The sequence below is a fragment of the Haplochromis burtoni genome, unplaced genomic scaffold (assembly GCF_018398535.1).
Source record: "Haplochromis burtoni strain Fernald_Lab_line unplaced genomic scaffold, NCSU_Asbu1 Contig_159, whole genome shotgun sequence".
NCBI lineage: Eukaryota > Metazoa > Chordata > Actinopteri > Cichliformes > Cichlidae > Haplochromis > Haplochromis burtoni.
The window spans coordinates 1,202,500-1,221,070 of NW_024582520.1; the positions used below are offsets into that span (position 1 = coordinate 1,202,500).

Genomic DNA, 18,571 nt, shown 5'->3' on the forward strand with positions numbered 1-18,571 from the left:
CACACACACACACACACACACACACACACACACACACACACAGTGCATGCGTGTGAGCTCAGTGTTTGGTGGAGGCAGGTCAAGGACGGTCCAGATTAAACAGTTATCTTTCGCTGCGTTTCACCACCGTAATCCTGAACACAGACACTGAGTGATTCAGAACAGAGTCATGCTGTCTGTCAGTGTGACTGAATAAATGACACTATTGATCTGAGATCAGCTGATCTGATCCAAAGGCTGACATGCATCAGAACGATGTTGACTTCTGACTGCGTCATTTCTTTGTTCTGGAAGTGACGACAAAGCAGATTCCCATTACACGTCAAAGCGCTCTGAGATCTTGATGAATAATGACGTGGTATCACTCAGTACTTGGCAGTAAATCCAGTTATCACACTGAATGAAGATGCACGAGTTTGTCTGCTGGTTGTCGGATTGAGAAGCTTGGAGAAATAGGCTTCTGTGAGAGTGTGTGTGAACTGTCAACTGTCAAAGTCTTCTTTATTAAAGGTCTGATTAGGTCGTCCATCACTAGGTCACTTTAAAAAAAACCCAGTTTTTCTTTGTGAGGGAGTGCTGTCATGACAATTCAGTCATTCATAATTTGACAGAACATGCTCCTGTGTGTCTGACTCGGAGTGTAACTGGATGGTCTTTAAAACCTAACTTCTTGGTTCCTGTGCAGCCTGAGTGAGCGTTATCTTTTCATATCGATTATACTTCGGAGGCACGAAATCTTTTTGGCTGGTTTCATCTGCCACCCTGCTCATCAAAGTCAGGAAAAACAAGTCCGTGTCAGCTAAAGTCCTGGAAAACCTCTTTAGCATTGAGACAGCCTATTCAATCAAGCATTCACAGGACTTTGCTTGTTCCTCATTTCGTTGTGTTACAGCCTCCGAAAATTGATTAAATTCACTTTTTACCTCAAAACTTTACATACAAAATAATACCCATAATGCTAATGGGATAAGGGTTTGCTTAAAATTCTTGCAAACCTATTAAAAAAATTAATTATGTGTGTATATATAACATGCACATAAGAATTCACAGCCTTTACTCAGTACTTGACTGAAGCGATTGTGGCAGGAGTTAGCACGCCTGTTTTTGAGCACTTTTTCCCATTTGTCTTTGCAGAACCTTTAAGCTCCATCAGGCTGGATAGAGAGCATCAGTGCACAGACATTTTCAGATCTCTGCAGGGATGTTCAGGTTCAATTTTGGGCTCTGGCTGAGACATTCAGTTGTCCTGAAGCCGGTCCTTTTGTTATCTTGGCTGTGGGTTTAGGGTTTGTCTTGTTGGAAGATGAATCTTCACCCAGTCCGAGGTCCAGAGCACTCTAGAGCAGGATGTCATCAGGGGTGTCTCTGTACATTGCTCCATTTAACTTTGGACCCTGACTAATCTCCCTGTCACAAAACATCTCTGCAGCATGATGCTGCCACCACCATGCTTCACTGTAGGGACAGCATTGGGCAGGTGATGAGCAGTGCCTGGTGTTCTAAAGACATGATGCTTAGCATTCAGGCAAAAGAATTCAATATTTGTTTTTATCAGACCGGAGAATTTTGTTTCTCGTGGTCTGGGAAACAACATTCAGGTATCTTTTTGCAAACTCCAGGCAGATTTTCTGGCTGTCTCCTCAGCATTGACTGAAGAGTGACTTCCATCTGGCCACTCCACCATACAGGCCTGATTGGTGGAGCAGTGCAATAATGGTTGTCCTTCTGGGATGTTCGTCTAACGCCGACAGAGCAGTGCTGAAGCTGTGTCAGCGTTAGGCCCTTCTATCCCCGATTACTGAGACTGGCTGAGCGGCTAGCTATAGGAAGAGTCCTGGTGGTTCAAAACCTCTTCCATTTATCAATGATGAAGGCCTCTGTTGGGGATCGATCACTTTTAAAGCCAACCTCGAGTGGTCATTAGAGGAACTATAGTTGTTGAAACTTTCAGGTTGTTTTCGCACTGAATGCCGCTGCACACTGGGCTGGTGTCGTGTGGTGGGAATAGAAATGATGGAAATTTAAATGTCATCAGTCAAAACTTTGTATTAATGGACAGCTACACTATAAATAGCTCCATCGGTTGGATTTGGTAGGTATTTTACCGGCTTCTCTAACTTGTTGGGCGAATGTGTGAACCGCTACAGTATTGAGCGACTACATGAGCAGCTATCCCATAAAGCTTATTGAGATTGTGGAAGAATTTCTAAGTTCAATGTAATTTGTCTCTCAAACCGAATGGGATTCATTAAGTTTTTAGCTGATGAGCACAGTAGTTGCTAAATACTGATATCTTTGGCAGCATTTAGCAGTCTGTGTTCAATCAAAGTGTTGGTTACATACAGGCAGTAATGAGCAAACTTTGGTTTGGTCCTTTAAGAAAGTAAAACGTGTAGTGTTAATGATGGACTTGCCAGGTTTTGCTGGGAAACCAAGAAGCACTTCACTTTGCCATGACAACTGTACCCAAACAAAACCTTCTTTAACAGTTTTAGGGGAAAAACAGTGTGTTGTACCCCAAGAATAAACCCTCACTGCTTCAGTTAAACAAAGGTACCTTTGCTTCTCCTTGAGTTCAGTTTATGGAGCAATGAGATGACACTCTTAAAATCTTCACTCTCGGGGCATTAGGTCATCGGCATTCAGTTATATACTTTGTATTAGTGGCTAAGGGGCCTCCAGTTGCTTTAGTACTCAAAGACACACACGCATGCAATTGATGCAAATAGAGTTGAAGAATAGGGTTTTGTTTTTATCGCCCCATAAAGCTCAGCTGGGGCCTGAGATAGAGGGAAGGAAGACGGGGATCTCCGCTTGTTGGCGAAGTGTGTTCTGTGTAAGATTTCTCTCACACACACCACCACCCAGCACGGCGGGCTAAGGGCAGGAGTATGATTACAGGCCTATTTACATTACAGCATAGAGCAATGGAGAAGGGGGGAGAGAGACTGGCAAGAAAAGGGAAAAAAAGAGGGAGAGGAAGAAGATGGTTTCCAGATGTGAGGTGGAATTCAGAGCAATGTGATTCCCCTCCTCTTCCTCTATACAGGGAGAGATATCTAGATCAGCTTGTGTGCGTTGTGTTGGAGAGAATAGGCGACGCGCAGAAACCACAAACCGGAGGGGAAGGAGAATGCATTGTGCTGAGGGTGAGTGAGGAAGCAGAACCGGAGCCAGCCGAGGGAAAAGGAGCGGTGGAGATGAGGAAGGGGATGGAAAGAATGGAGAAGAGAAGCAAGGCCTCCGGGTTGACCACAAGTCCAGAGATCTAACTTGGGGCATTTCAGCCGAGTGGAGGCTTTTCTGGCATCACGGTAGGTAGGAGGGACAAGCACTGCATGAAAAACCATCAGTCATTTCAGTGAAGACCCCACAGCTGTGCCGAGGGTGGCTCCAGCTTAATGAATGGAGGTGTCCATCACTGATTATATTAAGTTTCATTAAATTAAAAAAGATTCGTTTTATTTTTAGACTCTTGTTTGAAAACATGCTGAACTTATAATTTGCTCACTTCTATCAATGTATTTCATCCCCGATGGATCCAGATGACACATTTTCATATCTCTTAGTTGTTTCTTTGCGAGTCGTCCGTTCTCTCCGTCACTGTTTCAGTCTCTCTCTCAGTGGGTCCAGACTCGGGGTCGTTTCAGGAAATACCAGTATCCACTTTTTTTCCCCCCTCTTCCAGGGGAAACTGACCGACATTCCTTGTGCCTCTATAAACAGAAAGCTGTCTGATTCACGCATGCTTGTTCACATACGAACATGCGCAGCATACACTTGCCATGCCATGATGAGTTGCACTGAGAAATTTGTGTACACAGAGACTCTGGAAACCTACTCAAATGGATGTTATAAATCTCCTTTGGCTGGAGTCTATTTTTCCTCAGAGATTTAGTGAGTTGAGTTCATTTTAAAAGCTGCCTCAGTTGGATGTGTTACTGATACCTGAAAACAGACAGACCCCACATGTAGAGTTAAAGCTGCTCTCATTAATATTTTGGTTTTATGGCCTGTTGATCACTTTAATTGCCTTTATTCCAGTTTTGTTTATATTAATGTAACTTATAGACCTACTGTATACTAATAGTTTAGCACCAGACTTTAAATAAAAACTCAGCAGCTTCATACATCACAAAACCTGAACACGTTATCACTTTCAGGACCTGGTGGAAAACAACACAGAGCTAAAGGAAGAGTGAATATTGGACTTGGATACGTCAAATAGTCAGAGATGCATTTCTAAACAAGAAGCACTCAGAGTGCAAACCTCCAGCAAAGCGCCTCACTCAGGGCAGTATTTACTTTGAAGGGAATAGTATGTATGTATGTTGTATATATTAAGTTTGTTTTCTTTATTCTTCTTAAAGGTACTTTAAGAAGTTTGTAGTGCAGTAAAAATTAGATGAGGGTAACATGACCGATGTCTACTCTGGTTACACATAACAGGTGTTGATTTGTAAATAACTGGACGTGAGTAACCTGAGCTTAGAAATATTATATAGTATTATTATAACTAACAATGCAGCTCTTTCTCTTGATGGTACTTTCTTTAAAAATGTAACACATTGTGGAGTTAACTTGAAAGACAGATTTGAAATGTAAATGACACAATGGCATCATATTTGGATGCAAACTGTAATGTGATAATTAGATAATATATAAATAATTATGTCTATATGCTGTCGATAAACACAATGGCAGTAAGTAACATAGATTTAAATAGTATTGTTATCACTGACTTTGAAGAAAGGTCGGAGCTCAAATGTGACATGATATTTCAAATCTTTATGCGTTACTTTCTATATCTATATTCCATTTGTAAGAATCACAGTTTCTAAGTTTTAAGGCTTGTGATCAGCTTTCACCCAATAAATCATTAGGTTGAACTTGAAGACCTCTGTGGAGAAAGCTACATTTGAATGGCTCGTTAACACGACCCCACTCTACACCTTGACAAAGTTTTATCAGAATCATTCAAAACTTTTTGACCTATTGTGTTTACAGACTGAATGACAGACAGGCAAACGCTGCCAAACTTTAGCGGAGGTCATAAATGCTGATGTTGTTCTGTGACCGCTATAAAACTTCATGGGCCACATACAGCCCACTTTGGACTTAAGTGGGTTGAGTGAAGACATTTAACTAAACATTGAATTCCTGAGACGCAAACAACAAATTTCAACAGTAAATCTCAGTTTTTCTGCATGATAAATGTATAAAATTACAGAAAAAGTCCTGACAGCTCATTGTTCAGACTGTCCTGTATTTGTAAAAGATAATGTTTTTGGTTATTCACAGAATTTTTAATTTCTTTCTAACCACGGACTGACTGTTTTTGCTTTTGTTTGTTCAAAAAGTTTTTAAAAAGGTCTTTATTGGCAGGAAAAGCTGTAAAAGTTCTAAAAATACAGATAAAGATTCACTCGTTTACATTTTCCAAAGCCTTCCAGTGGACCTGATTGAAGTCTTTGTTGGGCCAATTTTGGCTCCTGTACCTTAAGTTTGACATCCTTGGATTACATGACTCATAAAAGCTAAAAGTAATGCACTGGTTGTTCCAACTAGGGCACTATGAAGGTTCAAATCTCAAATTGTTCATTGTTAACTTGGATGATTAGTAGTTTTATGGTTGTTGACACTCAGTATGGACATAATTTGGTTGTTACCCTAAAAATCACAGAGTTCGGCACCCAAGCCTAACGATAGCATCTCTAACCTTTGACCTTTCGGTGGTGCGAGACTCAAGGTACAGTCACGAAAACTGGTGAAAAACACCAGGAGAGTATTACCAATAAGCATGCTATTTTCTAAACTTTTGCTGTTTAGTTTGAGGGGCTATGAGTATGAATGGCCTGAAAAAGAGACGATGAATAAGAAAACACAGAAACATTGGGGCCCTACACAGCTTGATAGCCTCCTAATTACTACAGTGCTGTCTGTGTAGCGTTTGGTGTATTGCCTAATCAAAATTGTACATCACTTCCTTTCCTGCTGCCTGGCAGCCGAGCACCAACTTAACTTGTCTAATTGGTTTGACCCAGTTTTTTGTGACAGGAAGCAGACTTTAGATTTCTTTAAATTTTGAGCCTTTTCTTTCTATTTCACTACGGAATCATCCAACGGCACTTTAAAGTTCCTCGAAAGACTTAAAATATGAAAAAATGTAGGTGATAGAATTATTGTTCTACAAATTATGTTTTGTACAACAAATGTGTCAGGGAGAGACACGATTCAAAGAAAACAGACTAGAAATGAATAAATGCACAGACTATACCAGGATGGGAAATCCCAAGAGCCTGCTTCAGGCATTAATCTCAACTAAAGCCAATTCAGCAGTGAATTTATTGGTGAAAACGCCGATTAACCCGTAGATTAAATCGGTGGAAATCCTCCGTCTACACAACTTCAGTCCTTGGTAGGACTTTATGCTAGGGGTGTGTACGCATGAGTAAAGACATTTCCCAACAATCCCAGCATGCTAAAACTGATCTGTGTGTTTGTGTATTATTGTGTTGAAATGGAGCTGTTGAGCTCTGGAACTGATACAGCGTTGCTGCACACACACACAGACAGAGTGACTTTTAAAGCTTTGACATGTCTGAAGTGAATACTGAATCACACAGACAGTATTCAGTCTGGGCATGTTGGGATTGAGAAATCCGTTCCACTAACAGCATTACTATGTCAACACCATGATGATTCATGTGATTTGTGTGTTTGTGTCACTATAAGATCACTAAGATAAAAATGTCTGTAGTGTGACAAAAGCAAGACTTTATACTTTCACTCTTATCACTCCGACAACATTTTTAACTGTTTAAACATGTAAACACATGCTCTGTTACAGATAACGGCATACAGCTCCTAGTTGTTTTGATATATAGTGATCTTCTAATGATCATTTAAAAAAATTGGCCTCTTAGCTAAAATTGACTCAGTGTTGTAGCAGGAAATCTCAGGATCAGCCCCTAGTCACTTCACAGCCACTCACACACAGTGTAAGCACTCTGAGCTGTAGTGGCTGTTAGTGGTTAAGCTTCCTACTTATAGCGATTAGCTGCGACAGGCTGTTGCGCGACCGCTAGGCCTCCTACTGAGATGCAGAGAACATTGGGCTCTGTCCTTTTGTATTTGAAGCACACTGAAATGCTCCACTAATTTTTAAACCCTGACATGTGGTCAAATGTATTGTAACGGAGAGTTTATGGTTTAATTCCAGGTGATGCCAGACTGCTAGCATAACTTAGCATAAAAAATAGAAACAAATAGCTTAGTAAACATACCAGCACTAAAGTAGCCCAGGATATGAAGTCAGGACATCATCATTGTGTGTAAATGACCACAGATGATGTGTTAAACATGGGTGTACCTACTGTGGTGGTACAGTTCTGTTTTGAAGGCTTTTTTAGGATTAGCAATGTCTCTGTGTTTAAGGTTAAGCAGCATTTTCATTCACTAAAGCAAGAAAACTAAAGCAAGCATTGGTCGTTTTTTTTATTGAAATTAACTGTACTCCAAGTCTTCTTATTTGTCTGACTATTGTATTTAAATGGCTCTAAAGGTAGCAAACATGGTTGAAATTGGCATAGGTGAAGCCCCGTAGATAGCTAGCAGCTAAAGCTACTGCTGAAGAAGCCAAACCCTGCTAATTCAAAACACTGAGCCTTGATCTATTAGATGGTATTAAAGATGGATGCAATTTCTGTGACAGGTTTTAGTCGGGAAGTCCGGTTTTAAAGATGACCATTTTTTTTATTATTGCTGTCTTGATAAGAGACTGTGAACCTGCATCCTCACCAGCTAACAATTTGTCCGTCACAGCTAAATGGTAAATGGAAATGTAGCGCTTTTCTACTCTAGTATATTCAAGACGCTTTATACCTCATTTACAACTATTCATAGGAGCACTTTTTTCTGTTCTAAGTGTCTTTATCTAACATTCGCGCACACACTAACTTCAGTATCTTGCCCAAGAAACTTTGGCATGGATCAGGGATCAAACCACCAACCTTCTGATTCGTAGATGCTCTACTACTTGAGCTAGGGAAGTCTACTTTTCTGAAATGCAAAATGCCAAAAAAAAAAAATACACAAAATCAACTTAATATTTTAATTTGTAAAATTGAATGGGTCACCAAGAAAGAGTTTACTGAAATCAAGTTTGAGGGCCAAAGTGTTTTTTGCAACCACCGCTATCATCTGTTGGTGGCTATTAAAAAGAATGCAGGTTAAGGCACTTACTTGTTTTAAATATATTTTTTATTATTTGTGGATATAATTACCAAAAAGAACCAAAACTGTTATAAAAAGGGAGTAAATCGGCCATTTACGAAACCACAGTTTCCATCACTTCCTCTTCAGATTGATTTCTGTTTTTCTTCTTCCAGTCCTGGAGCTTGCTGCTTGGAATTTACATGGTGACTAATGAGGTTCAGCGGTGAAGACTAGTAGATTTTCTTACTTTTTTACGAGAACTAGCTGGCTCCAGCTTCATATTGGACAGACAGGACAGTGGCATGTTTGTGCCCAGTTTAAACATTTCTTTAGGTTTGGTCTTAACCGGCTGTATCAATATAACAATTGACAGTGACTTGTAATCATTTGTCTTTAGGGTTAACTATGAAGGCTATATTGGATATAAAGTGTGCTGTTACTGCAAATAACAACACACTTTATACTTTTTTGCTCACTGTCTTTATGGGGAAACATCTGAGGTAATATTAGTAAAAGTAAACATTAACAATAAACCACTTGGCACTCACTGGTTAATTATATCTAAACAGTAGAAAGAGACGGTGAAGGATAAGGTCGTGGGGGGAGTATCTTGTTCACACATGCCTCCTCCCTCCCTCTCTCCTCCCTCTTTATCTTTCCTCCCTCTGTGCTTCAGCAGCATTACCAGTCGTGGTGACTGGGAGGAGAGGAGTCAAGCATGCAGCAGCCAGTCAGTCATTTATAGTTCATTGTTTTCATCACGGCATTGTACCACTCAAAGAATTTGTTCTTCTTTTGTGGGACGTGGTCGTTGGGGGAAGAGACGTTTTCCTCTCTCTCTGGTGAATTGTTCATTTTTAAAGGGCGATTCAGTTTTTCTAACTCTATTTTTGTGCTGCTTGCACGATATTATGATCGTCCCACTTTGGCTGCAGTTGAATGCGAGTCTTGGAGTGGTTTAGACTGGCTAGCTTTGGTGCTTTTCCTGCCAGATTTATGAAAGGAGAGAGGTCAGTATGAAATTTGACTTCAGTGGAACTCAAAAGTGGGAGGAACCTCAGAGGATGGTTTGACTTGGAGGAAGGCAATCTTCTCTTGTGGAGTGGCATCTTTTCTACTGCGAAGAGCGAGAAGTCTTCATTATACAGGGGCAAAGGAAGACAAAAACCTCAAGTTTTTGGGTTTGAGAGCTTTAAATTCATAGACCAGAAGAAACTGGGCATCATCGGGAAAACGCACAAATCACGTTTTGGCTTCATCTCATCGTTATACCATGGCAGGGATGTACGGATGCTTTAAGGGTCGCAAGTAAGTTTCAGTTGTAAAATATTACCTGAAGATTGCAACACCTTGTTCTTGCATCACACGAGGAAAGAAAAAAAACCAAAAAACTGGATTGCTCACAGATATTGCTTCATCAAACTGCTCACTCAGGTCATCAACACAGTCTCTGCAAACCTGTGTCACAGGATATGGGTGGTGTCGGCCCTTTTCACGGGATTTGTCATTTTCAGTGTAAAACTCTATCATAATGCAGACCGCTGACTGCTGCTAGTACCACAAAATGTGTTTTCTTTGTTGCGCTCCACTCATTTTTTGCTTTCCACGGTATGACTACAAGTGCATGCAGCAAGAAAAATAAAAACTCTTAGAGTGCACTGACCTGCATTTGTATCCTGCACACCGTCTATTAATGCAGTGGTCAAATCAGTCTGTATTCTTTTTGTCACCACAGTTAGTGACTCGCTTGGGAACAAACGGTCAACTGAGTAACTCGCAAGACGGGTTTTGACTGGAAGTCAGTGATTAGTCCGTAAATCTGAGTCAAACTCGCTTTTGTCATGTGTGCTGTAAACTACAATCAGGTGGATGAGCATGATTTCCTGTATGTTTTCCTGGAACAGGATCAGTTCATGTTGTTGCTCATTAAGGTTTGATGCTGCATAGCTGTGGCCGTGTTAAGAGTTTTTTCCTCATTTAAATTTGGATGCATGTTTCTGTTCTTGCTGATTGAAGTCCTCTGTGATTTTAATGCTTTGAATTGGCTAAATATAGGACGCTGGGCTTGGCAGTGTGATTGGACCACAGAGGCTCAGCATAATGAGTGCCTTTAGCTTTTTGACTACAGTAAAGTGTCTTTTTTTGTAACAGAGCTGTGTAGATGTGGTGCTGGTTACACTGATACCCCCTTCAACTTTCTTTGTCTTTGTCCTCCCAGCCTCATGACAGTTGAACAGTGAAAGCTTTTACAGCCGCCTGAGTGAAGCTTGAACAAATAGTGTGTGTGTGTGTGCGTGTGTGTGTGCGTGCGTGTGTGTGTGTGTGTCACACACATACAACACGGAGCAAAAATCTTGAGTCTCTCCTCTTTTCTTGTTTTGCCAGGAAAGTGGGAAATGAGTGCATCCAGCTTGATGAAAGGTGTGTAAACATCAGAGGTGGCAAAAGCATCCTGTAATTAAGTAGAAGTACAGATTCAACTTCATGTAAAAGTAAAAATCACAGGCTCTGAAACGTACTCAAAGAAAGTAAAGGTAGCTCCTCGAAGAACGTTTCTACCACTTATTTTTATAAAAGCAAACTGAACCTTGGGCTATATTAAATTATTAAATAAAATAAGTAGATGGGAAACTAACTTTATTTCAGTCTAAATTTTCACTCAGGTAAGTAGAACATGAGCAGGGAAAAAGGGAAACTGAACAAAAAGCTCTATTTTCTGTTGTCTCCATTGTAGAGGGTGACTTTGCCTCTCAACATGAAAATGTGTAGGGAAGAGTTTACAGTGGATTCAGCAGGTGGAGGAACCCTAAAATCAATTGTACTGGCTCAGTATGGGGAGCCATTAGATTCTCATGTACAGGCTGTGGTCAGCTGACCTGCTGCTACTGCTACGCTGAGTTTTACTTATCTTTGTGTCAAAAGCTGTTTCATGAGTTGTCCTGGCTGATTTCCATCCGATTTCCACCCTCTACACCAGAGGCGTCAAACTCCAGGCCTCGAGGGCAGGAGTCCTGCAGGTTTTAGATCTCACCCTGGGTCAACACACCTGGATCAAATGATTAGTTCATTACCAGGCCTCTGGAGAACTGCAAGACATTTTGAGGAGCTCATTTAGCCATTTGAATCAGCTGTGCCCTTGAGGCCTGGAGTTCCCACCCCTGTTCTAGATGGGTTCATATGAAGGTGGAATTCAGTAAATGAATCTAAGGATCATCAGTTTAACTTCAAATTCATCTCTGCAACCCTTTTATGTAACCTAACTCTGACCATCAGCACTACAGCCTCTGTGCATCACTCACATGCTTTAAATCCATCACAGTACAGCAAAGTAACCTGTTTATCCTGTACTAAACAGTGTTTTCATGCAAACTTCAAATAACACAGTCTACCTCCGTTTGTTTTTTTAGCAGGTAAAAACTGGTCAGAAAAATGACTACTCAAGTGAAGTAAAGTAACGAAGTAGAAATACTTTGTTACTTTCCACCTCGGGTAAACTACATGTAACAACAGTCTAAAAGGCAAAAACAGTGTTTGTACAATTTTAACAAGCTTGCCGATATTTAGTCTGAGTACCTTTTTTTTTATTCTTCAACAACCTGAACTCTCTTAGGCAAAGTTTCTTGTTATTTCTTTAAGTAGTCTTTGAAAATAGTTCTCCAGGCTTCTTGAAGGACATTTAAAGCTCTTCTTTGGATGTTTCTGCCTTTTTGTTCTGTTCTTTGCTAACATGATGCCACGCTGCTTCAATAATGTTGAGGTCTGGGCTCTGGGGAGAAGCTTTTTGCTGTCAGGTATGCTTTTATTCCCTTGGCCGTGTGTTTGGAGTTCTTGTCATGTTGAAAACTGAAACCGTTGCCAATCAGACACTTTCTAGGTTGTATTACAGGATGATTAAATATTTTCTGTTTATAATCCCATCAATATCGCCACCACTGGCTGAACCACCAAACCATGACAGAGGCTCTATTGTGTTGTACAGATGACTGTAGATACTCACTTTGTTTCTCTTCTGACCTCCTTCATCCATATTGATGAATTTGTAGCTTTTCTTAAAGATCACTTACAACTTAGAAATGGGGAAAAATGAGAAAAGACTTTTGTACTATATTTTATTCAAGTGCATTTTGGCAGAATGCACTAAATTAAGGCTGAGCCTGCATTTAAATTGAAGTCATGAGATTATTATTTCAGTCAGGGCAAACTGAAGCATTTGGTATTTAAGTGGCTACAACAGCATTATAGTTGGAGTACTATTGGATGCCCTGTATATTTTAAACCTTTTAAATGTTTCCGACTTCTATGGGCTTTCAGCTCCCCCGCTGACCCCAGTAGGCACCCCCGTCCTTTGGCACCCACCAAGGCAAGGGAGCCCAGGCCCATCCAGACCGGGTCCTACGGCAGCAGGACCACCCAGCCCCCACAGGACCTGGGGCAGCCCACCTGACCCCACCGCAGAGGAAACTTTACCCTAACATTCAGTCATCTCCCAGACTGCACAAGACAGTAGACACCCAGGTTAAGTTTATTCTCCACCTCTCCTGTGACTCTCTCCCACCTGCAGAGTGGACTCCTGCAACGATGGAACAAACTCCCTGTCAGTTAAAGAGCCCCCTAGTTAGGCCGATGCACCAGTGGCCCCCTGCACCAGGGCTGAGCCCCTGTGCCCCCACCCACCCACAACCTCGGCGACACACCAACAAGGACCTAAGGCCCAGCCAGAGCCCTAGCACGGAGGCGAAGCACCCTGTCTGTCAAACCAGAAACCTTTTTGTGGTTAATATATCTCTGCGGTTAGTAAGTGAAGCAAAGCTCATGTTTAAATCTCCCTAACCCAGATAGTTTTTTGTTTAAATCTGATGTCATTTTCCAGTTTGGCTCAGCAGTAGAGTAGAACTCCACAATAAAAGTATCAAAGCTGATGATAAGGTATATTCTCATTTTCCCACCAGTCCCCACTGGGATTTTCTGGTCCAAGACTAATTATGCAACTACTGCAGGTTGAGTTTGTATAGAAGAAATGGTGATGCAGCTGGAAATGAATGTAGACTGTGTAGAGTGACTGAAAGTGTTTGGTCAGTTGCTGTCTTGAGTCCATGTAAGGCTTGTTGCTAAGAGCACTGACAGATGAGGAAAGGAGATGGAGGAGAGAATGTGGCAAAGAAAACGAGAGCCGGATGTTGACAGGAACCTCCAAATGCAAAGGAGTGATTTCTCAATTTGAACCAAACCTCAGGGTGAAAAACATTTTGCAGTTTGTTGTTTAAAAGTTTTTTTGTTTTTGTTTTTTAAATCTGAACCACTCAAACTCCAAGTTACATAAAATCAATATCCCTACATTTTATGCACCAGCCTTTAATTTGGTAACTTTCAGAGTTATGAAGTGACCTGGACGTGATCGCAGGTCCAGTTTATTTTATTTATTTTTTTTACAAAGACTTGTGTTGCAGTTGTGGCAGTAGCAAAGCAGGGACGAGCATATATGTTCTGTAGCAATAAATAACTGATCAACATTCAGCTGCCTTTTAGTGCCCGGTGAATGGATTCAAACACCAATGTCTTGTCACCAATGTTTATCTTCTGCTTGATCACTTTGTTTCAGATGAATGCAATGTTGGAATAAAAAGCTAAGCTGTCTTCTGACTTATCTGCGACTCTGAATTGCTTTGCAACAAGCAGTGTCTTGTTTTATTTCAGTCATTTCAAATGAAACCACATTTTGTAACTGCTACTTCATGCTTCATCTGCACTGTCTCCCAGTAACTTATTTTTCAGGCTCTATGTTTACATAAACTGAAGGCTTGGGAATATCAGACATTATGTTGGCGCTCCTCTGTGATATGAGGACGCAGAGCAGTGCAGCATCATATTGAGTGTTAAAGGTCCTTGTAGTTCGACGGCTTCTTATAATGCTTGATGGGATTAAATCGTGACTACTTGAATACTAAATGCATTGCTGGGAATTTCAAGGTTTGTGTTTGGGGGCAGATAAAGTTAGACAGACTGTTTTCATTATCTTTAATAGGGTTTCCCACTGACAACCAACCAACAGCAATATTTTTTTTTTTTGTCTATTTTGTGCTGGAGACCAGTCAAGATACTATTTAAAGCTGTTATTTTCTTAGTAGCTGACAGGCTAATACACGGCGATATCAGCGTGTTAGCACTGGCTAGCTAATGTGGCATGGATTTCCAGTATTAAACAGCACTGTAACCTGAGACCATATGCATAGAGGTGTTGCAGTATACTGGTTTTGAACTTGATGAATAGTAAATGGTACACCGCTATGGTTAAAGGCATGGTTATTGTGGCTCTCTTCCCATTCACTGAGATGCTACTGAAAGCAATCTGTATGTTTAATGGCTAATGGATTCATTATACAGTAGCTGCATCTATTTCTAGAATCACTTTTCACAACAGTCCTGCCAAGTCACTCAGCAGGTGCAGTTGGGCTGGAGACGGATAAACTCTTGAGGAATTTATTTTAATCAAGTTTGTTGAATTTTGTTTTGCTACTTTTCACAGCATGCCGAGCATTTGCGCTAATGCTAGCTTCTTCATAAAAAATGTAGGTACGTTGTTCAGTTTTGAGCTTGACTTTAATGAGTACTGAATAACTCATTTTTTCTCAATGGTTTTCCTAAACTTGTTTTAACATCTGTCGCCCAACACCTTTTAAACCAGAAATTCAAATAATGCTGCCTTTCACGGCTCTGAAACATTCTCAAATTGTTTTGCATTGCAAGGGGTAGGTCACAGCCACATTCTTTGGAGTTCAGGAGTAAAAATTCATGACTAATTTCCTCCTCGGTCACCTTCTCCTGCTGATCGTGCAGGCGTGGACTGGCTGAATGGGTCAAGAGGAAATACCAAAGTTTTAAAGGCCATGTTCCCAGTTAGGTATGCGCAGCTGGACAAGAGACTGGGAATCGCACAAAGATGGAGAAAGGAAGGGATGGTGAGATAATGAGACGGGAGGTAAAAAGAATGAGGAGAAAGGAGGGGTAATGCATTGATGATGTGGAGCTGTGTTATCTGGATGCATTCTTTATACATTTTTCATGTCCTTTTATGGCCCTTTGGCTCGCATTGAGCGCCTTCGTGTAACAGAGATGGGTTAGACAATAACAAAAGTCATGTAAAAGCTCTTTAACATCTGGGAAGAGAGCAGTGGGAGAATGGAAGATGTTTATCCTGCGAGGACGTTGCCTTTTTTCCGTGCTGTTCCCCCATTAATCTTTTATTAAATAATGCAGACAAAGGCATGTGACAAGATGGCAGATCAAACCAGACTGTACCCTGTGCAGTGTGGGATAGGGCATCAGACCCAGGAAGAACTACTGCTTTATCTATCCCGTAAAGATATTAAAGTCTGAGCAGCACAAACACACCAGGCCTTCAGACACTTAATAAATTTAGTCCTTTCTGATAAATGAGAGTCCTTTAAGATAAATGAGAAAACTCTAGAATTGTAGAACCTGTAGACAGTAAGGTTATTGTAAGCATAAAGACTAGACTGACAAACATGACTTCATGTGGTCCCTACCAAAAGACAAGATACAGCATGTTTCCTGGGCTTTAGAGGTGCTGCCAGGCTCATTTTCTAACCTTTTTTTTTAGCGGTTCATCCATCTTTGCAGTCGTCATACTAAGCTGAGCTATCGTGTGTTGGCTGTTGCTTCGTGTTTACTGTGCAGATATAAACATTCACTCAGTTCAATGAGCAGAGTGGCTGGGCCTTTGCTTTAGCACTTCCGTTTAAGTATTTAGATTAATTGCTGTTGTAAGCAGTGGACTTGACTTCGGTTTTGCTCCACAAGACTTTTGCATTAGGCTAAACATCATAATTTGCGTTTCATTTTCTATTTTGTTTCAGTTGCATTGTCTTCTACAAGTCATTGTCCTCAGTGAAAACACTTGCGTTGTTGAAACTGGTTCTGCTCAGTTAGTGACGAGTGTATAAAGCTCAATGACAAAGCTTTGTGAGTACAGAGTTCTGTGTAAAACGACGTATTTTCTCCACAATGCTGGAACCCTCTCCAGCTGTTTCCAATAAAAGAACATTGTTTACTACAGTCTCTATAATTTGACCTCATCATTAGTTTTCATCTAAAGCAAAATGCTATGATTCTTCTTGCATGTGCACAGAAGAGAAAAATAAAGGAAAAGGCAGATTTAGCCACAGGCATTAGCCTGATTTAAACCTCAGATATTATAATTCTCCACAGTGAGTATGTGCATGTCTGTCTAAACCACGTCAACACGATTACAGGTCATTATAACGCCGTGCTGATGACAGCCATGACCATTGCCATGGACCATTTATCTCTTTAGAAGCTGCAAGGACTCAAAAATGAACTGACTAGATTTTGGTGGTCAAAGGTTAAGATCACCATGACCTCAAGAAAACCACATTTTTAGTTGTAGGTTTAGGATAAAACGAGCATAACATGATTAAGTGAAAACATCAGAAAGGTCAAAGGTCAAGTCAGGACAGACAGGGATGTAATATGCATCTTGTTGGTTAGCGTATAACCACAAGGCAGTAATTCTAGTTTTAAAAAAGCAGTAAATGTACACCACCACAGATTGCATGCTTTATTTTGTGCAAACACAGTGAAGTTCCCATGCTGCTTCTATCTGTGTATACAACATGGCAGTCTGCAACTTATCTGCGCAGAGCGCTTCATCCACTCGGCCGAGTTTATCATTTCAGCTGCCTGGAAAAGAAAAAAGTCCTTCTCTTCCCTCGCCGTTCTGCCTTGATTCATTCCTGCATCTGTCTTTTTTTTTTTTTTTTTCCTCTTTGTGGAAATTGAAGGCTTTCGGCTCGTCACAGACCCACTAACATCTTATTCCCTCGGCCAGCTTCCTCCACTCAAGCCTTTCATCTTCTCCTAAGGCTCGCTTTGTGTCTCATACAGTATAGGGAATGTCGTTTTTTAGATTTGCTGGCTATGCACCTAAAAATAGCTTCTTTTTTTTTTCTTTTTTTTTCTCTTTAGCTTTTCGTGACGGATTCCACGCTGTGTTGGGTCGGTGGTGATCCTGCTCAAGTCAGAAGCCTGAATATCATGCTAAGAATCGATCACAGATATTGAAACTTGCTCCAAAAATCACTGCAATCATTTTGAGTCGTCTCTTTATCAATTTGAATTGTTATTTAAGAGTTGGTCTATATTGCCTTCCTTAAAAAATAAATAAAAGGAATTCAGAAATGCTGAATTCAGGAGGAAATACCAGCCCTCTGCTGATGCTCTGTGAATGAACGCGTCTACTTCAGGGGCTGGAATGTAAGGCAGAAAACAAATTTTCATTCACACTGTTAACTCATTCAGCTCTAACAGCCGCCGCGTGACTCTGGTTTAGCTCTGCTTTTGCTACGTACAGCCGCACAGCTAAGGGGGTTGTTCTGTTTGAAGCTAATGGAAGTCCCTGCTTTAAGTCTGTGGAGACGGACCATTACAAGAGTCCCTCGAACAGACACAGTTGCAATGACAGAAGCCTGGTTTCAGTAGTGTTTAGCTTTGAAACGCTACACTTTGCTAAGCTTCTAGGCTCCGTCCCTTCACTATGCAGAGCCTAATTGCTGTTTGTAATGTAATCAGGCTGATATTCGCCAGTTTAACTGCTGATTCACAACAACTGGGCCCAGAGCAGGGTGGATTTGTTTTATGTAAGACCTACAGCAACTTACAGATTAGATTACTCCTTTCAGATAAATGAGAGGCTGTAACACAGACAAACAACTTCGGAATCATGAATGGGTTATTAATCACATCAGAAGCTTATTTTCTGAGTCAGTACCATTGAATGTCATTGTTGACAGTAGCCAATTAGTCAGCGCCATAAGCCTGTAGTGTAATGAGTCTCGTAACACTGGATCCATTGAGAGATTAAAGCTGGGCGATATTGGATTTGCGTTACGTCAGAAGGACAGAAGCCACATGGACAACACCCGGCTGGAGTCATCGGAGCTTACTGTTGAACTCTGTGGGCACCGCTCTCCACAGTTATCTATATTTAGTTACTTCTGTATAGCTTACAGTGACACTATGGTCTCCACACAGCTCCTAGATGAAGTGTTTTTGCTGTGTAATCTGGGCTCTGTTCAATCCCGTTGTCATGGATGAATTTGGTCAGGGTTCGTCCACACCAGCAGTTTACAGTATGGCTTTAAAGTGTTCTTGTGTGTGTTTTTAGAAACAATCTAATGACAGACAAATGTGGACATGTTTACTGTGTGCGTGCTCACTCTACGTGGGTGCTAATAAGGTTATTTCAGGTGCCTAATAAAGGCAAACTCCCTGCTGGTCTGAATACCTCTTCGTGCTAATCCATTGTTATGTAATAAGG

The 18,571-nt window shown here is 40.9% G+C and overlaps 1 protein-coding gene across 8 annotated transcripts in view; it reads left to right on the top strand.

The window, feature by feature from the left end:
* The window catches only part of zgc:66433 (uncharacterized protein LOC321250 homolog), a 52,801-nt gene that overhangs the window by 3,331 nt on the left and 30,899 nt on the right, over positions 1-18,571 (top strand). For 2 of the 8 annotated variants that reach the window (XM_005933239.3, XM_042225103.1), the window contains exon 1: positions 1,135-3,314. The exons of 2 other annotated variants lie outside the window; for them this stretch is intronic. Coding sequence is in view for 3 of the 6 variants with exons in the window: in XM_042225098.1 (XP_042081032.1) it covers positions 9,491-9,525; positions 10,603-10,638 (71 nt within the window). In the remaining 3 variants the exon portion in view is untranslated. Of the gene's footprint in view, positions 1-1,134; positions 3,315-3,345; positions 9,526-10,602; positions 10,639-11,008; positions 11,013-17,698; positions 17,704-18,571 lie in introns of those variants that run through there. 4 more of the 8 variants (XM_042225098.1, XM_005933240.3, XM_042225101.1 and 1 more) reach the window with 4 other exon arrangements.